Genomic DNA, 26,412 nt, shown 5'->3' with positions numbered 1-26,412 from the left:
TATAATTTGTTAAGGCCATACCATAGATATACATCTAAGCAAATATGAAATAATTTCAAGAGAGAGAAAGTTTAATTGACAGCTAGGATTTGAACCCTTGCTGTTGGGGTTCCAGCAATCTTGGAAGTATAGGCTACCTATTTCCACATTATTCACACCCACAACCAGTATATCTATGCTTATTAAAGTTGACAGCCAAGCTGTTTTTAAACTAAACAATTAATATGCAGGAAGATGCTACAAACATGTAACGAGGGGGAAATTACTGCATTTGAATAGAGGATGGTTTTGGGAAAAGGTCATTCATTTTTACGATTCTCTTTAATTTGAGCTTGCCAATCCTCCCCTCGCCCTCCCAGGGGCCAGTCTGAATCGTCAAGATCTATGTGATAGGCTTTGTGGCATAATTAAAGTGGCTGCTTAATTAGAAAAGAGATTCTTATGCTAAACAAAGGGAAATCAATAATGGATCTTGGGGGAGGTGGAGAGGAAAAACTTTAATTTGATATCAGAAATTGCTGAGAGTTGGGGTTCTGACAGCAATCTCCGGCACCTGCAGAAGACCTGGTGCTTCTATCTGACCTGTGGTTTTGTCAGATAGCATCAGGAAGGGGCAGCTAGGTGGCTCAGTAGATAGAGCACCATCCTTGGAGTCAGGAGGACCTGAGTTCAAATCCAGCCTCAGACACTTAATAATGACCTTGCTCTGTGACCTCAGGCAAGTCACTTAACTCCATTGCCTTTCAAAAACAAACAAAAAAGTATCAGGAAGACAGTTACTATGGGAATGCTGGGGTTATTGGGGATTCCCTTGACTTCCAGAACCTGAATCCTCTGATTCACCATTTAAGTCAATCACACCCTATACCCAACAAAGTGAACTCAGTGTGAAAATGAATCTTTATCCAGAAGATCCATGGGATTATAAGAAATGGAAAGGACCATAGGGAATCATCCTTCCAATCTTGTAAGTAGTCTAAACTACACCAGATCAGTCTATATAATGTATCAAACTCAGATAGAAATGGATCCCTGCAGACTGAGTATTGACTTAGAAAACTACAAATTAACATTATCTATGTTGTATTCTTAAATATTTCCCAATTACCTTTTAATCTGGCATGCAGGAGTTCGATGCCTCTGATGTGGGCAATGAGGAGTCATGTAGTCTTTGCTTGAAGGACAATACACTGCCTCACTCCGCTTAAGGACCCATACTAGCCTCTGCTTAGCTACCTAGGGGATTTTTCAAAAAGTCTGGATCTGATTTGCCACCCCCTCCACCTTCCCACCAGGGAATTCCAGTGACTCACTATTACCTCCAAGAGCAATTTATACACTTCTCTGTTTGGAAGTCCTTTGTAACTTGACCTTTCCCTCCCTTTCCACTTCTCATACTTCTCTATAATCTAGCTATAACTGATCTAATTTGGTGTTGAATTGTTTTTCAATCACATCCAACTCTTCATGACCCTATTTCGGTTTTTCTTGACAGAAATACTAGAATGGTTTGCCATTTCCTTCTTCAACTCTTTTTTCCAGATGGGGAAACTAGGGCAGACAGGGTGAAGTGACTTGCTCTGAGTCACACAGCTACTAAATATTCTAAGACTGGATTTGAACTCAGGAAGTTGAGTCTTCCTGACTCTAGGACCACCTAGAAGTTCCTTACTTGTACCACTTATAGTTCATTAATCATCACACACCATCACCCATTCCTGTCTTCCCCCAGGCCCACAATGTCCTGTTCCCTCATCTCTCTTTTAGTTTGCCTTGCTTGCTTCAGATCTCAACTCAGATCCAACCTTCTGTAGGAACCCTTTCCTCATTCCTGCCTGAGGCTAATGCCTTTCTCTTTCAGCTGATTTTCATACATTGTTGGCATTATTGTTCAGTTGTGTCAACTCTATGAACTTTGTCTACTGCATTTTCTTGGCAAAAATACTGGAGTGCTTTGCCATTTTCTTCAGTGACCTTTGAATTCTCTCTAAAGATATGTAGATAGATAAAGGTATAGATATTTTGTATGTACATAATAATTTGCATGTTGTCTCTCCCACTCCCCCAATTTGCTTTTGAATTCCTTGCTATTTAGATGATGTTTTTGCCCTTTTTTGGGGGGGGAAGTATCTCTAGTGCTTTGGTACATTGTCTGCTTAATAAATATTTTCTGACACAGTAATTGATGGAAATTTTCTCTCATATCAAATCCCAGTCTACTTTGTAACATTTCATGAAATGCTTCTAGTTTTATTTTCTGAGGGCAAACAGAACCAAAATTATATATGTTTTACCTGACTGTCTTTCAGTGATCTCAGAGAACTGCCATGTCCCTGCTAAGCCTTCCCTTCTCTAGAATAAATGTCCCCAGTTCCATCAAATGATTCTTATAAATGGTACCACCAATGGTGGATGGATTGTTGAGACTAGAGTCAGAAAATTATTGATGTTTTTTCAGCTGTTTTTTAATCATGTCCAACTTTTCATGATCTTATATGGGGTTTTCTCAGCAAAGATACTGAAATGGTTAGTTATTTTCTTCTCCAGTTCTATTTTACAGATGAGGAAATTGAGGCAGAGTTAAGGGATTAGGGTCAGAAAGACCTGAGTTCACATCCTGCTAGTTAGCTATACTGCACTTTAGAGTTTTCAAAGTCATTTACTAATATGAATTTATTAGTCACCTAATATATAGAAGCAGAGTGGTATAAGCAAAAGAACAACATTCTTTTAAGAATTTGAGGGAATGGGGCAGCTAGGTGATGCAGTGAATAAGAGAACCAGCCCTGGAGCCAGGAGGACCTAAGTTCAAATCTGGCCTCAGACACTTAATAATTACCTAGCTGTGTGACCTTCACATCCTGCTAGTTAGCTATACTTCACTTTAGAGTTTTCAAAGTCATTTACTAATATTATCTTACCCAGTTCAGCATGAATTTATTAGTCACCTAATATATAGAGGCAGAGTGGTATAAGCAAAAGAACAACATTCTTTTAAGAATTTGAGGGAATGGGGCAGCTAGGTGATGCAGTGAATAAGAGAACCAGCCCTGGAGCCAGGAGGACCTAAGTTCAAATCTGGCCTCAGACACTTAATAATTACCTAGCTGTGTGACCTTGGGCAAGTCACTTAACCCCACTGACAAAATGAAAATATTTTAAAATTTAAAAAAAAGAATTTGAGGGAATAAGTCATTTTGACTATTATAAATCCCAAATAACCTACAAAGGACATAAGAAGGAAGACACTATCCTTATCCAGAGAAAGAATTGATGAATAGAAGTTTGACTACTTTACACATATATTTTGCATATATGTATATATAAACACACATGACATTTGTCCTTCATTCTTGAAGAAGGCCACTGACATCAGGGAGGCAATGCCATGACAACCCCCTCAATTGAATTTGAGTGTGTGTTGTGGGGTTGTGCTAGGTCATCAGCCTCATTTTCTTCTCTGCAGCCATCTAGGTCCAGTGGCCAGATATGAATCAGGACGACTGGAGATAGTCCTGGATGTGAGGCAATCAGGTTAAGTGACTAGCCCAAGGTCACACAGCTAGTAAGTGTCTGAGGTTGGATTTGAACTCAGGTTCTCCTGACTCTAGGGCTGGTGCTCTATCCACTGTGCAACTTAAATATACATATATGTTTATTTTTTTTTACATGCTTAAATATTTGTGTCTAATGGTAACCATCTCGGGGGGAAGGAAAAAAAGAAGAAAATAACTTTATTATAGATTTAAAAGGAATAGTAAGTTGTATAAATCAGATTTGTAGCTTCTTGTACAATCATCTCTTTTTTATTATACTATATTATGCCAATGTTTGTTTTATTCCATAAATTAAAAATAAAATCAATAATTTGTTTTAAAAAAAAGAACAGAAACTTTGGGGTCAATGGATCTGGGTTCATCTCCTGACTTTGGCCAAGTCACTTAGTATCAGTTGCTTTATCTGTAAAATGCAGAGTTGGATTGGGCACCCCCTGAAGTTCCTTCTAGATAAAGAATGCCATTTTTTTATAGTTTCTTTTTGAATTCTTATTACTATCATTTAATGATTGGCCATGAGGACTCACACACACTCTACTTACAGAAACACAAAGCTTGGGCCCTTCTCCATGCTCTACCTCAGTTGACATCTTGACTTGACCTCATCCAACCCTCTGTCCCCAGGGAACCCTGTGTGGGACCTCAGCCTGAACTGCTAGTGGACTTCTTGGGTTTCTAAGATGGGCAGTAGCCTCTTGTTTCCTGTTTCTTGCATTGTACCCCATTTAAAACACTTGAGAAACCTTTAAAAATGAGTAAGCTCAGACTGAGAAAGAGAGGGAAGTATTAATTACCCTTCAATTCCCCAGAGATCCAATTCTTTCGCTGCTACGATGAAGTATTTACAGCCACGGAAACCACACTCCTCGGGTGAAAAAGGAGACAGAATTAATGAGTCTCCTCCTCCACTCTAGAATGTGGTGTGTGTGTGTGTGTGTGTGTGTGTGTGTGTGTGTGTTTTAATTTTGATCCTGAGGGTAGAATATTTGACTCCTTTCAACATGAATACATTATCTCATTTACATGATGTTTTCCAAAGACAAACAGTTCTGGGTGGGTCATCAGGGGAGTGCTCCTTTTGGCTGATGGAGAGATGGAGACACTACATTGAATAACCCTGTTGCTACCAAGGTTATTGATCAACTACCTCTGGGCATCAAGCAACCAATCACACACCGATCAGGGAGATGAAAGGTCCTCACTCAGTGGTCACTATTTCATTAAAAAATCTCATGCTGTTGGATGGCTGAGGCTCTTGTGAGCTTTTCTTTTGGTGGGGCATGGAGTGTAAGATACATCCCATCAAGTTTTATTAATTCTTGGCACAGATGATCCTGGAAGTTTTGAAAAAGTTACACCCACCCAAAACATTGAATACGGTTTCTTCCGGGCTTCCCTTATTTAAGAGAATGGTATGGGGCAGCTAGGTGGTGCAGTGGATAGAGCACCAGCCCTGGAGTTCAAATCCAGCTTCAGACACTTAATAATTACCTAGCTGTGTGACCTTGGGCAAGTTACTTAACCCTATTGCCTTGCAAAACACTTCAAAAAAGAGAGAAAGACAGGACACCTTGGTAAATTGAAACTATTTTGGGAGACTGATTCAGAAGGAAGGCTTGAGGAAGATGGCAAGAAAGCATGCCAGTCAATAGTCAATGCCATTCCATTTAGTTCTTCAAATAATTAAATACTTGACCTAAATAGACTCAAGAGAGATATGAATTTAAGTCTTGTCTCCTCTATTTATTACTTGGGAAACCTTAGATAATATGTTTGAGTTCTCCAGACCTCAGCTTATTGTCTGTTAAATAAGAGTAATAATAATAATAATTATTATTATTACTTAAGTAGTGCTTTAAGTTGAGAAAATCATTTTATGTGTTAACTTCACAACATTTTCATCCTTATTTTATAGAAGAGAAAACTGAGGCACAGAGAAACTAAATCACTTGCCCAGAGTAACATAACTCAGAAGTATTTAAGACTGGATTTGAACTCAGGTCTTTTGTCTCCATGATTCTTAATGTCCCTTCCCTTGCAATATAATATCTCTTAAGTATTTTGCAAACCTTAAAGCACATTATAAATGTCATCTGTTATCAACTAGTTCTCATCCCTTTTGTGGGGTCTGCTAAGTGGTACAATGGTTAGAGTGCTGGCTTAGAGTTAAGACAACCTGAATTAAAATCTGACTTCAGACACTAGTTGCATGACCTTGAACAAGTCACTTAAACCTGTTTGCCTTAGTTTCCTCATCTGCTAAATAAGATGGAGGAGGAGATGGCAAAATACTCCAATATCTTTGTCAAGAAAACCCCAAAAGGGGTCAGACTCAGCTGAAATGGCTGAACAACAAGATGGAAATGCTTCCAAGATAGGTTACTAGTCTACTTCTATTCCTTTATGTTGAACATCATATGTACTAGGACTTAGCTGGAGAAAATAAATGCTTTCTTAGTTGAGTAAAAGTATTGTACTTTGGAGGTTGATGGCATCCTTGGAACAGCAGCTATGATGATGGGGCTATTCCCATATGATATGTATTTCCTTCACTATAATTCTAAGAAGATGAAACCAAAAAAACAGCAGTTCAGAGTCTAATAGGCTGGAGCCACACAAATTAGTGCAGAATGTTCAAGATCCAAAGACAAAATTCTCTAGGAAATTTAAGAAGGGAGTTTCCCTTTTCGGCTTTGGCAGGGATGTGGAGGAGCAGGGACTTTGGACTGTGGGGATGGGGGTGATGGGTTCCTAGAAGAGGTGATATCTGAACTGAGCCAGGAAGAAAGAGACAGATATTGAAATATGGAAAGAAGAAGAGTTCAAATCAAGAATGGGAAATGGATTGTAGAATATGAAGAGCTGGGAAGAAACAGGACAAGTAACTAGATAGTCTTATGATTATCACAGGTTAATAATGAATAAATGTTGTAATTGATCATTAATACTATTAATAATAAAGCATGAATTTATTTTGATGAATTTACATTTTTTCTATAGGCAATAGGAAACCATTGATGATATTTGACATGGGAGTGAAATGATCAGATGTGTTTTAGTGAGATTATTTGAGCAGCTGTGTTGAACACTGATTATTGGTTTAAAGCCTAGAGGCAGGGGGACCAGTTGAAGTCCTTTGCTCGTCCTTTACTTGAGAGACAGTTTGGTATTGTATCTGGACATAGGAAGTATTCACCAAGTATTATCCAAGACTTGAACTTAGAAAACTCTACATTCAGATACCAGTTAACTGGACCATGCGATCCTCCAAAGGTCCCAGACAGCCTAGAAGAGATTGCGCTGATCTTATTTTTTAATCTAATTTTGCTTTTTAGAGAAAAAAAACCAAACCTGTCCCCTGTGTGACTAAGGGGAGTCCAGAGAATGCCAACTTGGGATTCATTTTCTAAACTGCATTTTGCAGATTTGGAGTTTTATTGCAGGCACGTGGGCAGCCATTTCAAAAGGATAATTTTCTGTAATTAATTCTGTTTGGCACTAGGAGAGTGTCCTGGGAGCTGCTGCAGCAGGTTCTGCACAGACAGCCTTAATGCTGAAAGGAAGAGACCTGGGCTAAGTAAGAGGCAGGGGACCGAGAAAAGAGTAGTTTCCACAAGCAGGGAGGGAGCCAGGCCTAGGTTAGAGTGGTCAGGCCATAGCCAGAGCTCAGGTCAGCTCTGCTGTCTATTGTTTTCCTCAGAACCAAATTCATTCCCTGCTCCATTTCCACATATTCAATCTCTCACACATCCTAAAATCCTTCTCAGTCTTAATTTTTTTTTACTTCTCTTCTGTAAGCACCAAGCTACTAAAGAATAGAACACAGAACAAGTTTATTGTATATAACAAAGGATAAAGAAAGAACTCATATACAAACCCATAGATTATCAGGAGTCCTTTTCCCTCTGGTGGCCTCATCTTTCCCAGGTATCTATATAGTCACTCAATCACAGATTATTACCCTGAAGCCTCCAAGAACAAAGAACTCAAGATTAATATTGCTGGGGAAGTTGCAAGACTCACTGCTCTATTGAGTCTATCTCTAATGTCTCAAGGTTTCCCAGGGGGTTATATAGTCTTTCTAATCATCTCCCACCCCAACCTCAGAGGGGAAAGAATGCAGTTCTGATAAAGTCAATACCCCTCCTCTAGATCTGTACAAAGCAAAATGACTCCCAGAACAAGGAAAGGTCAAACTCTTTGGATTTATTCCTCCTGTGAATCATTTTTCTTGGTTTCTGTTCCTTTCTGAAGTTCTTGAAGTCAGGTCTCCCTATTGTGCTGACCTTTCTTCCCTCTGTGGTATTCCATTGTCTTGGTCCCACTGTCTCCAACTCTTCCAGGTTCCCCACCTGCCATCTTATATTTTCTTTCTACACTATGTATGGGACTCTTTTTTAATCACCTTGTGACCTTGAAGCTCCATCCACTTTGTTCCCAATGCAATCCATTTCTAAAGGCATGCTAGGGACCACCAAGTGTTACAGTTCTTTGTAAATGATGTGGGCCAGTCCAACATGTCTCCATGATAGTCAGAACATTTCCATCTATTGGTTACTTGGGTCTATATCCCCATTTGGTTGGTTGTTGTCTTTTGTTGTCAAAGAAGACTAAAATGACACCACTATGTTAGAGAGGAGTTACAGTGTGTCCAACTGTGGCTAATCAGACCAATTTGAATTTGAAATATTCTACCATAAACGAGCACAGATAGTCCATGGGAACACATGGGGTAGATAATCTAAACTTATGTATCTCAAGTTTCCCAATTAAATGACCATAGGACCAACCCTTGTTCAACTGGCAAGCTACCTGTCTTTTCTAAGGAATGGTCCCAGACTTTTCTCCTAATAAAGTTAGAATGACTGAATTCCATTTATTCCATCCTTTCTTCAGTATGCAGAAACTATTGTTCTCTCCACATAGGCTCCCAGTTAATGCTTCTTTCTGAGTCTTTTTGAGGAAGTAAAAATTACACTAATATGTGTATGCATATGCTCATATATATATTCTTTGTACATGTGTGGACAGCTAGACGGTACAGTGGATAGAGAACTGGACTTGGAATCAGGAAGCCTCATCTTTATGAGTTCAAATCTGATCTCAGATATTTATTAGCTGTGCAACTCTGGACAAGTCACTTAATCCTCAGTTTCATCATCTGCAAAATGAATTGGAGAAGAAAATGACAAACTACTCCAATAGTTTTCCTGAGAAAATCCCAAATGGCATCAGGAAAATTCAGATATTTCAGAGTCCACCTTCGGTACTTTTTTCACCAAACAATGCTATCCTCAAATATGTTGCCTAAGGGCACACAGCTGATAAGTAGAAAAGCTGAAATTAGAATTCAATTTATTACTATTTGTTCATAAGATGTGCATTGGAGGAAAAGAAAATCAATTTTTGTTCGTCAAAAAAAATGGAAAAAATTGAACACCTATCTTCTGACACTGAGTTCATTATTTTTAGACTATGCTTACTCCTTTGCATAACAGGGTTTATCCTACCTTCCCTAACTAAGTCCTAGAATTTCAGAGAAATCCAAATGAGGTCATGGGCAAAATTGTTCTTTGTAAAGTATAAACACATGAAACAGACTCCTTGGAATAGTACACTCATAGACTGAAAGCTTGTAGGAACTTTGATAACCATCTAGTCAAAGTCACTCATTATACAGATGAGCAAACTGGCCAGGGATATTGTTAGTGCCCAAGGACACATGGGTAGTAAGCATCAGAGGCAAGTTTTGAACTCAACTCCTCTGGCTACAGAGTCAGCATTCTTTTCAACATAACCCTATTCACCCTCTTCTTTGAAAAATGATCCATGAGATTTGGAAACTTGGACAGGATCCCCATGTTGTCAGTGATCCCCAGGACTGTGGTTTTGTCATCACTCAATCTCTCCTGAGCTTTGGGCTCCTGCCCAGGAAACACTGCCAACCAAAGCTCCTCTTTCCTCCCAGTTTCCATCTCCTGGTTCTGGTTTCCAACTATTTAAACCAATGGAAGGAATTTTACTGAACCTGCCTCCCACTCCCTCCCAGAGCCCAGAAACATGCATGGTTAAACTTTATTAAAGTGCTTTTGAACCCGCTTAATAAGGTACTTTATTTGAGTTTCATCTCCCTTAAGGAACCCCAGGGAGGCTTTCAAGCAGGAGATAATTATCAGAAATTAGTGAACGATTCAGACGTGTGGTGAGGAGGTAAGATTCACGGCCATTGCCACTGCATGGTAATCTTATCTTCCTGATTCATGACTCTTTATCATTAAGAGTATAATCATAACTCATGGTTCAGTAGCATTTCAAGGTCCACAAAGTGTTTTCATCACAACTACCCTATAAGGTAGCTGGAATCAATATTACAACCTCCATTTTATAAAAGAAGAAACTGAAGTTCTGAAAGACTAAATGTCTGACCAGTAGATTGGGTATCAAAGGACTTGAGCTTGAATCCCACCTTTGCCACTTAACAATATGATGTTCTTGGACACAGTTTCTCTATGGCCTCATTTTCTCAACTGAAAAATGGACTCTCAGGTCCCTCCTAGCTCTTAATCTAAGACCCTTTGATCTTGCCTTTCCCAGAATTAGACAATCAAAAGATAATTAAGTCAGGTTCCAGGTCTCTTCACTCCAAGTCCAACATTATTATGATTATGATTATGATTATGATTATTATGATACATGGAAAAATTCAAATATTTTGATACTTTGTTGTGTCCATAATCTTATCAGTATCAAGGCATCATTATGGTTCATAGTCCCTCCATTTTACAATTACATTTAAACTTGTGTACAAAAATATGTATGTGTGTATGTATGTATATATAATATGTGTGTATGAGTATAACATATTATATATATATATATTTATAATATATACCTACACATATATAATACATGGGCATTTATGTATGGCATATATACATGGATATTTGTATATACTCAATGTAGTCTTGGGTGTATTAACATCTCAAGGGAAGGCAGGGGTTGGTCATCAAGAAACAATCCTGTTTCTCGACACAGGATTAAAACATCTTTTCTGATGATACTTGTCTAGGATAATGTCTTCAATACGGTTTATTTTGTATAAGCAGAACTATAACTAACATAGGGTAGATGGGGTTCTATCCTGGGGCAACAACATGAAGGGGCATGCTTTCTCCTCTCAGCAATTACCACCCTCCCAATGTCTTCCAGCCCTCATTACTGCCCAGCTAATCATCCCTGGACTTTCCCCTCCAAACCGCACAAGGGTTTACATTAGTAGGCTCACCCAGTCACACTATTCTCTCTGTCACCCATTAAAGTATTTTTGCCCCAGGCAGAAACATTTCTGGATTTGGGTTTTAGAGCAAATCATCTGCTTTGGGAACAAATTGCAACCAATTTGTGCCCACTAGGCAACTTGTCATTATCTTTGATAATTTGGCATTTCACATCTTTTGGAATTGCATTTCATTAGGACTTGCTGCTATTTATTGGGCATGTTGGTATTAAATAATATTTAACAGTTTAATAATTTAATAAAATAACAATTGAATAATTGAATAAAACAACTTAATAATATTTAAAGAACCCATCAAATTAATTATGGCAGTGAACACAATTGAGATTGAACATAAAATTCTCCCTGTATAATCTGCCCATCTCCACCCCTTTTTTTATATACCTTCTCCTCCTGCTCTACTCCCTGCCCTCCATACTCTTTAATTCAGTGACATTGCCTCCCCTCCATACTCTGTGCATTTTCAGTTTGCCAACAGGCCTGGAATTCTCTACTTTCTCATCTCCATCTCTTGGTTTCCTTCAGATCTTAATTAAATTTCCATCTTCTGCAAAAAGTCTTTCCTAATCTGATGTGATCAGCTCAGTCTTCTCTTCCACCTCTTCTATTTTGGACCCAGATTATTCTCATAGTTCCTGGACAAGATACATGTATCAATGGACTAACTTGATGAACTGCGCATTCAACTACATGCCATAGTTGAGTTTACATGATGCATCCACTTTGTTTTTCCAGTGTAGATGTTTATGCTGATGTCTTTTATCGCTATAGATTTGGCCAAGGTTTATAGTGCTAATAAGACTTGGTAGGAATTAGAACAACCCCATTCTTTGGGGGTTTTTTGGACTTACACAGCCCAGCATCATATATAACACTATCAAATATATTTAGAAAATATGCCTTATAACATTTTGCATGATATAACACTGAATGCAGTCACCTGTCATTTTTAGATATTAGATAAGAATGACACAGAATCACAGACTCTGTGGTCATCTAGTCACTCAATATCCTTTACAATATCAACAAGTGATCTTTCAGCAGAGTTGTAAGTAATAATTTTGGCACCTGAGGCAAACTTTGAAAAAATAGAAAAAATAGGCCTTTGAATCAACTTTTTCAGAGAGAGAGAGAGAGAGAGAGAGAGAGAGAGAGAGAGAGAGAGAGTCCAAGACAACAAGGCTCTAGAGAGAGCTAGAAATCCCAAAACATAAAATTCTGGAAGTGGGGAGGAGACCCTAAATACCATAGATCATCCCTTGGAATGATTTCACTGAGGAGGAAAGAATACTGCTGAGCTGATCCAGGATGGTATTTATCAGCTTCCTATTTTCAGTTATTATACTTGCTAACTAAATGCAAAGCTCAATTATTCTTTATCTGCTGACAGAGAGCATAAATGCTGTCTACATCTGCTAAATGTAGGTGCCCTGGATAAAGTTCTGGTCATCATGTCCTAGTTTCAGAGTTAGCCTCTGCTCAAAGATGTCCAAAGATAGGGAGGTCGTGGCCTCTTGGGACCACTCACCTGACTTTGGCACAGTTCTAATTGTCAGCAATGTTACTGCAAGTCTAAATTTTACCCCAAACTCCTAGGTCTATTCTCCAGGGATGAGCAGAACTTTCTATGCTAAGAAATGTTAAGATCTCATTCCTTCAAAACTGATAAACATCCTAACTGATAGACTGTGAAAGAACTGAGATGAATTTAGAAAAAGAAGAGGAAAATAATGTAATTGAAGAATAAAAATAATCATTAAAGAAAACAGAAAGAAGGATGTTCAGAAGGAGAGCTTAGGAATTAGCAAGTTGAATTTATTTTGTACTTTTAAAAATATAACCTATCTAGACACAGTTAAGATAATGGACTGGGGGGGGTGCAGCTAGGTGGCACAGGGAATAAAGCACTGGCCCTGGAGTCAGGAGTACCTGGGTTCAAATCCGGTCTCAGACATTTAATAATTACCTAGCTGTGTGGCCTTGGGTGAGCCACTTTACACCATTTGCCTTGCAAAAGCCTTAAAAAAAAAGATAATAGACTGGGGGGCAACCAGCTGATTTTTCCCAATATTCTTCACATAACCTTATTTTCCCCCCAAAACAACTTTAAAAGTCAAATTTTGGAGCAGCTGAGCCAACAAAAATCAGGGTGAAGCATTTTTCCAGCATTAGAAAATTTAAAAGGTTAGCAAAAGAAATCTAACACCTGGATGAAAACCTGTCCAGAGACCATATATGTAGCAATGTCAATAAAAGCGGCTGCAGCTTTGGAAGCTCTCAACTCAGATATGGTAAGAGGAGTCAGAAAACTGGTCAAAGAGTACACTGGACAAGATACAGGGCCCTTTATGGCACTGGATACAACTGATACTGTAGGGAGCTCTACTGACCACACATGGTTCTAAGTTGCAGTTCCAGGGCAGAGAGGAGTACAGGTGGTCACAAAGGAGCAGGGACCTGGTCACAGTTCCAAAGTATAGAGAAGCATTGTACTTGTGACTTTAGGGGACCAGGGGCCCTTTGTAAATAAAGAACAGAGTGAAGATCAGGAGAGCAATAACCATTCCTCTCCCAGGATCACAGCACCTCGAAAGGACATAAAACTTGCAGAACTTCAGAACTAGCTCTGAAAACAATAGCAGTTAAAAATCTAAAGCTTGGGACAGTGTCTCCACATCCCTAGGTGAAAAAAGCTCAACTTGAACATCAATTTCAAAGACAAGAAATATTCTAGGAAAAATGAACAAATAACAATAAAAAGAATTTGAGCATAGAAAGAAAGTTATTCTGGTGGAAGGAAAGACTGAAGAATAAACTTAGAAGAAAAAATGTGAAGAGGGAAGTTAGGTGGCACAATGGATAGAGTTTGGGAGGACCTGAGTTGGGAGGACCTGAGTTCCAACCCTGACTCAAACACCTAGTTGTGTGACCTTGGGCAAGTCACTTACTCCCATTGCCTTGCAAAAAAAAAAAAACAACCAAAATGTGAAAATAGCTACCAAAAAGCCTCACATAAAATGCTCATTAGACCCAAACACAATAGGAATTCCTGGAAGAGTTAAAGGAAGAGATGTGGCTGGTAAAAGAAAAATGGAGAAGGAAAGGAGAGTGATGCAAAAAAAGTTATGAAAAGAGAATTAATAGTTTGGTAAATGAGGCAAAAAATTCTCTGAGGAAAGGAACTCTTTAAAAAGCAGAATTTGTCAAATGGAAAAGAAAATACAAATGTTCACTGGAGAAAATGATTCCTTAAAAATTAGAACTGGGCAAATGAAAGTTAATAATTCCATAAAACATCAACAATAAAACAACAAAACAAAATAAAAAGAATGAAAAAATAGAAGAAAATGTGAAATATGTCAAACTGATCTGGAAAATAGATCAGGAAGAAATAGTTTTAAGAATTATTGGTTGACTTGAAAGTCATAATTAAAACAAAGAGCCTAGATTAATATTTTAAGAAATTAACAAGAAAAACTGCCCCATTATCTTAGACCCAGAGGGTAAAATAGAGATGGAAAGAATCCATCCTTGGAAAGAGATGCAAAAATGAAAACTCCCAAATTCCAAAACTTTCGTGTCAAGGAGAAGCAGTAAAAAAGAAACAACTCAAATATTATGGAGTCACACATAGAATCACATAAGATTTAGTAACTTCCTCATTAAAGGAGCAGAGGATTTGGAATTTGATATGGAAGGCAAAGGAGCCAGGATTACAATCAAGAATAAACTAACCAACTAAATTGAGTGCAATCATTCTGGGATAAAATTAATATTTAATGAAAGAAAGGACTTTCAAGCATTCCTGATGAAAAGAACAAAGCTGAATAGAAAATTTGGTATTTGAACAGAAGACTAAAAAGTAACATAAATAAGTAAATATAAAAGAGTAACTATAAGGGATTCAATAAGGTTAAACTGCTTACATTCCTCTATGGAAAGATGATACATATAACTATATAGACAGAGGGCAAGTGTATGAGTTGGTTATGTTGGATGTTTTCCAAAGCGCTGGGACAAGGGGGATGGGAGAGGGAGAATGGGGAAACTTTCTCATTTAAAAGAAGTACACATAGAAGACCTTTTACAATGGAAATGGGTATTTATTAAGCAATAGTTGAACCTCATTCTTATGGGAATTGGTTCAAAGAGGGAAGAGTACACACACACACACACACACATATAAAACACAATAGGGAAACATGTGGGGAAGGTAATAAGATAAAAGAGGGGGTGAGAAAAGGAAGAACAAATTAAGGGAAATAGTGGCTAGAAGCAAAATACATTTTTTGAGAAGGGACAAGAGACAGAAATGGAGAGAGACAGACAGAGAGAGAGAGAGAGAGAGAGAGAGAGAGAGAGAGAGAGAGACAGAGAGAGAGACAGACAGACAGACAGACAGAAAGAGACAGAAAGAGACAGAAAGAGGGACAGAGACAGATAGAAAGAAAGAGAGAGAGAGAGAGACAGAGACACAGAGAGAGGGATGAAAATGAAATGGAGATTAATACACAGTAATGAATGTGATTGGGATGAGCTCATCCATAAAATAGAAGCAGATAGCAGAATGGTTTAGAAACCAGAATTCAAAAATGTTGTGTACAAGAGACACACTTGAATAAGAAGGAGGCACAGAGAGTTTCAGATAAAGGGCTCTAGCAGAATCTAATAGACTTCAGTTGAAGTAGAAAAGACAGGGATAACAATCAAGATCTCAGACAAATCTAAAGCAAAAATAGATCCTCTTAGAAGAAATAATAAGAGAAACTATATTATTCTAAAAAAAATTACAGACAATGAAGTTTTTTTACAGCAAGTTTCTCTAATAAAGGTCCTATTTTTCAAATATATACTGAATATAGAACTGAGTCGAATTAATAAAGATATAATTGATAATTAAAACTATCTATAGTCATGAAATCACTATTGATTTGAGAATTGAAAACTAAAACAACTCTTAGATAACACCTCACACCTATCAGAAATGGCAAATGCTAAAGGGGATGAGAGAAAAACAGGTGAACAAATAAACTGATGATGCAATAGTGAAGTGATCCAAGCATTTTAGAGAGCAATTTGGAGCTATGCTCAAAGGGTTATAAAACTGAGAATACACTTTGACACAGCAATACAAATACTAGGTCTGTATGACAAAGAGTTCAGGGAAAAAAGAAAAAGGGCCAAATGAAACATAGATATTTACAGCAGCTCTTTTAGTGATGGCAAAGAATTGGAAATCAAGGGGATACCCTTTAATTGGGGGAATGGCTGAACAAGTCGTGACAATGCGATTATAATGGAATATAACTGTACTATTAAAAATGATAAGGGGCTGCTAGATGGTGTAGTGGATAAAGCACCGGCCCTGGAGTCAGGAGTACCTGGGTTCAAATCCAGTCTCAGACACTTAATAATTACCTAGCTGTGTGGCCTTAGGCAAGCCACTTAACCCTATTTGCCTTGCAAAAACCTAAAAAAAAATGATAGGGGGACTTCTGGCCAAGATGGCGGAGAGAAGACAGGCACAGTTCTAAAGTCTCCTGATCTTTCCCCATCTATGTTATGAAGCAAACCTCTTAACAGAAATCTGATCCACAAAACCCAAAAAAGAAAATTCAGGAGAAGAACATCCACCTCAGGATCTGTCTTCTGCAGTTGTGGTTGAGTCCCCGTGCAGAGGGTGGATCAGCCACAGATCAACCTGATTAGTGGCAGGGTTGGAGCCAGGAAAACCTGAGGGCTTGAGAGACAGATTGTCTTGATCAGTGGCGGGGCTACAGCCTGGTCAACTGTTGGGGTTTGGGTCAGCTAGGGAGCATGAGGCATTGGTGTTGGCACTGTCTGGAGTTTGTCGACTGGGCTGGGGGGAGAGTTCTGGTGTGGGAGAACTGTGGACATCATCCCTGGGCTCCTCTGGTCTGAGGAACTCTGAGTCCACGCCTCCATTTTGACTGAAGCTTCTTCCCAGAACAAACACAATTATAGACTACCTCTGTCCCAGGCTAAGGCCAAGCCGCAGAAGCAGCTCAGCTAACTTTAGGGAGAGGGATGACCTCACCCCAGGGTATAGTTTACCATTAATTGAAGATAAAAATATTTAACAGCTTCAATCACTCCCTCCAGGCCAAGGGAGAAGGCCTCAATCAAGGTCACAGACACTCCAGAGAAAGCAACCAGCACCCCCTAATGGCCAGTTGGAGATATTACACTCAGTGAGTAAAGCCTCGAAAGGATCCCGACACCAAACCTCTGTGAACCAGCCCTTCCCCAATTCAAGGTCTTAGCAAAATGAAGAAAGGTCAGTAGAAAGGAGGATCTATAGAAAAATTCTTGGAAGGAAAAGACCTTAACTGAGAGAGACCTAGAACCTTTGAGGAGAATATGATCTGGTCTCCAGCACAGAAAGACTTCCTTGAAGAAATAAGGAAGCTTAAAAATCAATTGGAAAATTTGGGAAAAGAACCCAAAAGAAGATTAAAACCTTGTAATAAGAAAACAAATCATTGAAAAATACAATTGGACAAATACAAAATGAGAATTATTCTCAGATCCTCAAATGGACAAATATAAAATGAGAATAATTCTCTCAGATCTTCAATTGGGCAAATGTAAAAAGCAAATAATTCTCTCAAAACCTCAATTGGTCAAATGGAAAGCTCTTTCAAAATAGAATTGATCAATTGGAAAAGGAGTTGCAAAAGGTAAATGAAGGAAACTTCTCTATAAAAAAAAGGAATGGAGTTTGCAGAAACTAATGACTTCATGAGACAGTAAGAGACTGTTAAATAAAACCAAAAAATAGAAAAAAAGAGAAGAAAATGTAAAATACCTCATCAGCAAAATCACTGACCTCAAGAATAGATCGAGGAGGAGCAACCTGAGAATTATTGGTCTTACTGAAAACATTGAAGAGAAAAAAAGCCTGGACTTAATATTACAGAATCTAGTGATGGAAAATTGCCCTGATATCATGGAACCAGAGGGCAAAATAGTTATTGAAAGAATACATCAATCCTCTCCAGAAAGAGATACTAAAATGAAAGCACCAAGGAATGTTGTGGTCAAATTCCAGAACTATCAGATAAAAGAGAAAATCCTGCAAGCAGCCAGAAAGAAACACTTTAAATACCAAGGATTCACAGTAAGGATTATGAAGGACCTGGCTGCATCAACATTAAGGGATTGAAGGGCCTGGAACAAGATATTCTGATGAGCAAGGGAGCTTGGAATGCAGCCAAGAATCCACTATCCTGCAAAGCTGAGCCTTCTTTTTCAGGGGAAAAGATGGACATTTAATGAAATGGAAGAATTCCAAAAATTACTGATGAAAAGACTAGAGCTAAATAGAAAATTTGAACATCAAACAGGAGGTTCAAGAGACACATGAAAAGAAAAAAAAAGGGTAAAGAAAAAAAAACTGCTATCCAATAAGATGAAACTGGCTATGTCCCAGCATGGGAAAAAGATTCTCATAACTCTTGAGAACTGTAACTCTAACAGAGAGAATATACCTAGCCAGAAGTGATGGATACTCAGGATTCATTTATGTGACTGCTATGCAGTGGAATTAAACTGGCTATAACCCTACTTGGGAGAAAGGCTCTAATAACTCTCAAGATAGAGACAGCTAGGTTCTGAAATGGATAGAGCACTGGCCCTGGAGTCAGGAATACCTGAGTTCATATCCGGCCTCAGACACTTAATAATTACCTAGCTGTGTGGTCTTGGGCAAGCCACTTAACCCCACTGCCTAGCAAAAGCCTAAAAAAATAAAAAAAAATAAAAATAATAAAAATAATAACTCTCAAGAATTGTAACTCTATTAGATAAATGTACTCAGCTAGAAGTGATGGATACTCAGAATTTTCTGACTCAGAATAATTTAAAAACACCTCCTTAAAAAGGGGAACAGGAAGGAGATGGGAGGAGGAAGGGGATTGAATGGGGTGAATACCATTACATTAAGAGGTACAAAATACCTATGGTAATAAAGGGGAAGAAGGGAGGAGATGAGAAACATCTTAATCTTCTTCTCATCAGACTTGGCTTAAAGTTAGCTTATAAACACACTCAACTTAAAAAAAATCTAACCTTTCAAGTAGTAAAAGGGGGAAAGGGGAAAAGGGGAGGTGGGATGGAGACAGGGAGAGGGAGAAAAAAGAGGAAGTAACAGAAGAAAGGAAAGGGGAAAGGGGAAAGGGGAAATGGGAAAGAAAGGGGAGGGGTGGACATAGGAGGGCAAACACACTGAAGGGGGTAGTATTCAGAAACAAAATACTGGGGAATACGAATAAGGGGAGGTAAGGTAGCATGGAGTGCAATAAAGAGTTAGTAATTATAACTTTGCATGAGAATGGGATAAATTCTCCCTTAAAACATAAGCAAATAGCAGAGTGGATTAAAAAACAGAATCCTACAATATACTGCTTACAAGAAACTCATTTGAAGCAGAGATATACATATAGAATAAAGGTAAAAGGTTGAAGCAAAATATATTTTGCTTCAGCTGAAGTGAAAAAAAGCAGTGGTTGTAATCCTTATCTCAGACAAAGCAGCTGCAAAAGTAGATAGTATTAAAAGAGATAAGGAAGGAAACTTTATCCTCCTAAAAGGTACATAGACAATAAAGTTATTTCAATACTGAATATGTATGCACCCAATGGGATAGCATCCAAATTCTTAGAGGAGAAGCTGAAAGAGCTATAGGAAGACATAGACAGCAAAACTCTACTAGTGGGAGACCTCAACCTCCCACTCTCAGATCTAGATAAATCGAATCATAAAATAAGCATGAAAAAAGTTAAGGAGGTAAATAGATTGTTAGAAAAACTAGATATGATAGACTTATGGAGGAAATAGAATAGAATAGAATAGAATAGAATAGAATAGAATGTACCTTTTTCTCTTCAGTACATGGCACTTATACAAAAATTGACCATGTGTTAGGGCACAAAAACCTAATGATCAACTGCAGAATGGCAGAAATAGTGAATACATAGTTCTCAGATCACAATGCAATAAAAATCATATGCAATATTGGGCCAGGGAGATATAGACCCAGAACTAATTGGAACTAAATAACTTCATTTTAAAGAATGAGTGGATAAAACAACAAATTATAGAAAGAATTATTTCATCCTAGATAATGACAATAATGAAACAACATACCAAAACTTATGGGATTCACTCAAAGCAGCTGTCAGGGGATATATTATATCTTTAAAAGCTTACATGAATAAATTAGAGAAAGAGGAAATCAATGAACTAAATATGCAACTAAATATTAGAGAAAGAACAAATTAAAAATCGCAATTAAATACCAAATTAGAAATTCTAAAAATTAAAAGAGAAATTAATAAAAATGAAAACAAAAAACTATTGAATTAATAAATAAAACCAAGAGTTGGTTTTATAAAAAAACCAATAAAATTGAAAAACTGTTCAATTTGATTAACAAAAAGAAAGAAGAAAACCAAATAGCTAGTATCGAAAATGAATAAAGTGAACTCACCACCAATGAGGAGGAAATTAAAGTAATAATTTGGAATTATTTTGCCCAAGTATATGCCAATAAATTTCAATCTAAGTGAAATGGATGAATATGTTGCCCAGGTTAAATGAAGAGGAGATTAAATTCCTAAACAACCCCATCTCAGGAAAAGAAATTCAACAAGTCATCATTGGACTGCCTAAGAAAAAATCTCCAGGGCCTGATGGATCCACAAATGAATTCTACCAAACATTTAAGGAACAATTGGTTCCATTTCTAAATAAACTCTTTGGAAAAATAGGGGAAGACAGAACTCTGCCTAACTCTTTCTATGAAACCAATATGGTGCTAAGTCAGGAAGAGTTAAAACAGAGAAAGAAAATTGTAGACCAATCTCCATGATGAATATAGATGCAAAAATCTTAAAAAAAAATCTTATCAAAACTATTACAACAAGTTATCACTAGGATAATACATTTTGTCCAAGTAGGATTCATCCCAGGAATGCAGGGTTGGTTCAATATTAGGAAAACTGTTAGTATAATTAATTATATCAACAACAAACTTATCAGAAATTATATGATTATATCAATAGATGCTGAAAAAGTTTTTGACAAAATACAGCACCCATTCCTATTAAAAACACTAGAGAGTGTAGGAATAAATGGACTATTCCTTAGAATAATAAGCAGTATTCATTTGAAACCATCAACAAGCATTTTATTCAATGGGGAGAGGCTAGATCAGGGGTGAAATGTTAGCCTCAGCAATAAGAGAAGAAAAAGAAATTGAAGGAATTAGAATTGGGAAGGAGGAGACAAATCTCTCACTCTTTGCAGATGATATGATGGTATACCTAGAGAATCCCAAGAAATCATCCAAGAAACTAGTGGAAACAATTAGCAATTTTAGCAAAGTTGCAGGATATAAAATAAACCCTCATAAATCCTCAACTTTTCTATGTATGACTAGCAAGATACAGCAGGAAGAGCTAGAAAGAGAAATCCTATTCAAAGTACCCTCAGACAGTGTAAAATACTTGGGAGTCTATTTGCCAAGACAGACTCAGAAACTTTTGAAAATAATTATAAAACACTTCTCACACAAATTAAATCAGATTTAAATAACTGGACAAATGTCAACTACTCATGGATATGTCAAACTAATATAATAAAAAAGACAATTCTGCCAAAACTAAACTACCTGTTTAGTGCCCTACCAATCAAAATTCCAAAAATTACTTCAATGAGTTAGAAAAAGTTGTAAGTAAATTCATATGGAGAAATAAAAAGTCAAGAATTTCCAGGGATTTAATGAAAAAAGTTCAAAAGAAGGTGGCTTAGCCCTACCTGATCTAAAATTATATTATAAAGCATCAGTCATCAAAACTGTCTGATACTGGCTAAGAAATAGAGTGGTGGATCAGTGGAATAGACTAGGTGCAATAGCAGGAAACAATTATAGTAATCTGTTGTTTGATAAACCCAAAGAGTCCAGCTATTGGGATAAAAACTCTCTCTTTGATGAAAACTGCTGGGAAAGTTGGAAGTTAGTATGGAAGAAACTTAGATTAGATCAAAACCTCACACTTTATACCAAGATAAGATCCAAATGGATACAGGATTTAGACATAAAAAACATTACTATAAGTGAACTAAAAGATCAAGGACTAGTTTACCTAGGGAAGCAGTTTATGACTAAGGAAGAGATGGAGAACATCACTAAAAACAAACTAGATGATTTCGATTACATTAAATTTAAAAGCTTTTGCACAGACAAAACCACTATAACCAAGATCAAAAGAAATGCAATAAACTGGGAAACAATCTCTACAACTAATATTTCTGACAAAGGACTCATTTCTAAGATATATAGAGAACTGAGTCAAATTTAAAATAAAAAAGCTGTTCCCCAATTGATAAATGGTCAAAGGATATACAAAGGCAATTTACAGATAAGGAGATCAAAGCAATCCATAGTCATATGAAAAATTGCTCTAAATCATTACTTATTAGAGAAATGCAAATTAAAGCTTCTCTGAGGTACCACCTCACACCTCTCAGACTGGCCAATATGACCAGAAAGGATAATAATCATTGTTGGAAGAGTTGTGGGAAATTTGGGACACTATTACATTGTTGGTGGAGTTGTGAACTCAACCAACATTTCTGGAGAGAAATTTGGAACAACACCCAAAGGGCAACAAAAATGTGCATACCCTTTGATACAGTAATACCACTACTGGGTCTATACCCTGAAGACTTGATGAAAAAAGGGTAAAAAATATCACTTGTACAAAAATATTCATAGCAGTCCTGTTTGTGGTGGCAAAGAATTGGAAATCAAATAAATGTCCTTCAATTGGGGAATGGCTTAGCATAGTTTAAACTGTGGTATATGTATGTCATGGAGCACTGTTGTTCAATTAGAAACCAGGAGGGATGGGAATTCAGGGAAGCCTGGAGGCATTTGCATGAACTGATACTGAGTGAGATGAGCAGAACCAGAAAAACACTGTACACCCTAACATCAACATGGGGGTGATGTTCAATCTTGAAGGACTCTCTCATTCCATCAATGCAACAATTAGGGACAATTTGGGGCTCTCTGCAATGGAGAATGCCATCTGTATCCAGGGAAAGAACTATGGAGTTTGAACAAAGACCAAGGACTATTACATTTAATTCAGAAAAAAACTTTAATCTTATTGTCTGATTTTGCTATCTCTTATACTTTATGTTTCTTCCTTGAGGATATGATTTCTCTCTCATCACGTGCAATTTGGATCAATGTATACCATGGAAACAATGTAACAACTGACAAATTGCCTTCTGTGGGGGGTGGGGGGAGGGAAGTAAGATTAGGGGAAAATTGTAAAACTCAAAATAAATAAAATCTTTAAAAAAAAAGAAAAAATTATAGGGAGGTAGTTTCAGGAAAAAATAACATGGCAAGAACTATATGAACTGATGCATAGTGAAATGAGAAGAAAGGGGAGATCATTATACACAGTAAAATCAATGTTGTAATGATGATCAATTATGAAAGATTTAACTACTCTGACCAATAATAAAATGGTCCAATATAGCTCCAAAGATTCATGATAAAAAATGCTATCCAGCTTCAAAAAGATGGCTAATGAACTGAGAGCAAATTGGAGTATAATTTTGTAACTTTTTATTTTTTTACTTTTTTTGAAATTATAGCTAATTGTTTTGCATGATTTCACTCATATTACTGGTATAATGCTTGCCTTCTCAGTGGATGTTGGAGTGGTTGATAGGATGAAAGAGAATTTGGAACTCAAAATTTACAAAATGAATGCTAAAATAATTTAATACATTTTAAAAGGCAAAAAATATATAAAACCTGTTGGCAAAACAAACTCAAAAATTCATATACAACCTTCTTTTGCTGCTCTTTGCATATAAAATTGGGGAGGTAGATGGTACAGTGACAAGAATGCTAGGTCTGGGGTCAGGAAGATTCATCTTTTGTGAATACAAATTTGACCTCAAATATTTACTAGCTGTCTGACCCTGGGAAAGCCAATTAACCCTCTTTGTCTCTGTTTCCTCATCTATAAAATGAGCTAGAGAAAGAAAAGGCAAAGCACTCCAGCCAAAGTAGCCAAGAAAATCCCTCATGAGGTCACAAAGCCATGACTGAAATGAAGAAACAACACCTTGGAAACTATATCTGTGGTTGTAAAGTTAGAAATAATTCAAAATAAAACAAAAAATTAAATTTAAGAAAAAGAGGCAAATGTGACTGGCTAGATGTGAGAGCTATAATCAGCTCTGGCACAGGGTCAGAACAGTGAGGGATATCAAAAAAGACTTGACAAATTCCCAACACTCAGGAAGCTTACAATTTGTTTGAAGAATAATGTACCAACATAAGAAACAGGCTAAGTAATTCAAGGCCCCCAAATTCAAGGCCAGTAATTAAAGGCCCCAAAAATGGAATGGACAACTTCAATAATTACTTATCCTAATAGAAAATAAGACCTTTGGAGGCAAACACTTTCTTCTCTTTTTTCCTTCCTTCCTTCCTTCCTTCCTTCCTTCCTTCCTTCCTTCCTTCCTTCCTTCCTTCCTCCTTTCTTTACCTCACTCTCTTCCTCTTTCCATCCTTCCTTCCTTCTTCTTTCCTCCCTTTCTCCCTTCTTTACCTCCATCTCTCTTTCCTTCCTTCCCCCTACCTTTCTGCTTCCCTTCCTTTCCCCCTTTTCCTTTCATTGTCATGCATTCTCCCTTTCTTTCTTTTCCCCAGCATCTAGTTCAGAATTCAACACATAGTAGATGTTTAATAAACACTTGTCTGACTGATCATTTAAGGAAATGGAGATAATGGTGTCTGGAGTAGTCAGAGTAGACTTCCAAGAAAAGAGGGACTTGAGCTAGACCTTGAACAATGGGTATAATTTGGTGAAGGAAAAAGTCAATAGAAAAGTATTCCAGCAAGGGAAAATATCATACATAGTGACAGAAATGGGAGAGGACATGGAAGAACTATGGAAACAGAGTTATCTTTCCAGGCTGCCCCACTAGTCTGAGTTCCACCAATTGGTACTGGAAATTCAACTAGTAGAATACCATCTGATATGAAAGCAAGAACCCTTAAGGGCTTATTGCTGTCTGTTATGTCTTTTCTCCCTCCCCCCCTTGGCCCTCCCCAAGCCTGGGAGCAAAGTCTATGATTCCCACTTACTTTTTGGGTCTGTAGTCTGGAATGCTCCTGTCCAGGGAGATCCGATCACTCAGCTGGGCATTGTAACCATACTCTTCATATTTGGTTTCAGACTCATGGCTGTCATCTCGAAGTGTAGCTGCCATGCCACCCTGGCCTAGTCCTCCTGGACCTTCCACCAGACCCATGGGCTTGGCTAGACCTAAAGAGGGAAGACAAGAATGAATCCCAGAAATCAGTACTCTGTCTGCCTTCACCCATTAGAGATGACAAAGGAACAGAACTTTGAAAAAGAGAAAACTAGATAATGTGGTATATGGAGGGAAAGGCAATGGATTTGAAGAAATCTTCTTGCCAGGATCTGTATTTGGATCTGGGCTCTACTCCTCATTACTTGAGTACCCTGGGCAAATCACTATCCTTCGCTGGATCTCAGTTTTCCCATTTATAAAATAAATGGATTGGGTCCAATTACCTCTAAGCTTCCTCCTTCTAGATTTAAGAGACAAAGGAACAAGCATTTATTAATAGCCTACTGCATGCCAGTCACTGTACTGAGCATTTTATTGATATGCCTATGATCAATTTCTACATAGGCATTTAATTTTTTTGAATTTTCAACTAGAAAAGCATTAAGAGAAATATTCATATCCAAAGATTAGAAAATACATAGCCTATTTTAAAGCATTATTAAATTTAATGTAATGATAAAGTGAATATCCAATTTCTAATAATTAGATCCTAATATCTAATAATTTCTAGTCTATAAGTGCCTATAATTTGCAAGATACTAGAGGCTATGACTACAAAGGAAAAAAATGAAAAAGTCCTTGCCTTCAAGGAGTTTACATTTTATCAAGAGAGATAATTTGTTTATAAACACACAGACACACAGACACACAGACACACACACACACACACACACATATATATATATATATATATATATATATATATATATATATATATATGGTAAGATATATTGGGGTTTTTTTAACTGGACCTGGAATTTCATTGGCAAAGGGAACCATCAGTGAGGAAATTCCACTGAACCAGTGTAAATCATGCTCTGGTCTTTGAGAGATGCCTGTGAACACTGTCGGGATCAATAATGTGTCCAGGACCACAAAACCAGTATGTAGCAGAGAACTGAAGAGTTTCAAGTGAAGTCTGAGAAATCTCAAATACCCACTGAAAATGAGAAATTGGGTCCAACCAAAAATATTACATTTTTTCTTAGCCTTGAACATAGGATTCAAGAGACTGATACTGAACAATCCTGTCTCTCATAAGAGACAACAATGTGAATGTTCATTTCTGACTATTAGTGGTGAGCTGAGCACTTTCCAATTCATGTAAAACCATTGAATATCATA

At 37.4% G+C, this 26,412-nt stretch overlaps 1 protein-coding gene across 1 annotated transcript in view; it reads right to left on the bottom strand.

Moving 5' to 3' along the window:
* The window catches only part of GALNT9 (polypeptide N-acetylgalactosaminyltransferase 9), a 303,470-nt gene that overhangs the window by 191,316 nt on the left and 85,742 nt on the right, over window positions 1-26,412 (bottom strand). Inside the window, exon 2 of the mRNA XM_074200460.1 lies at window positions 25,058-25,238. Coding sequence (XP_074056561.1) covers window positions 25,058-25,238 — 181 coding nt within the window. The remainder of the gene's footprint in view (window positions 1-25,057; window positions 25,239-26,412) is intronic.

The sequence above is a fragment of the Macrotis lagotis genome, chromosome X (genome assembly GCF_037893015.1).
Source record: "Macrotis lagotis isolate mMagLag1 chromosome X, bilby.v1.9.chrom.fasta, whole genome shotgun sequence".
NCBI classification, from domain to species: domain Eukaryota; kingdom Metazoa; phylum Chordata; class Mammalia; order Peramelemorphia; family Peramelidae; genus Macrotis; species Macrotis lagotis.
This window is presented reverse-complemented; position numbering and strand designations above follow the sequence as displayed.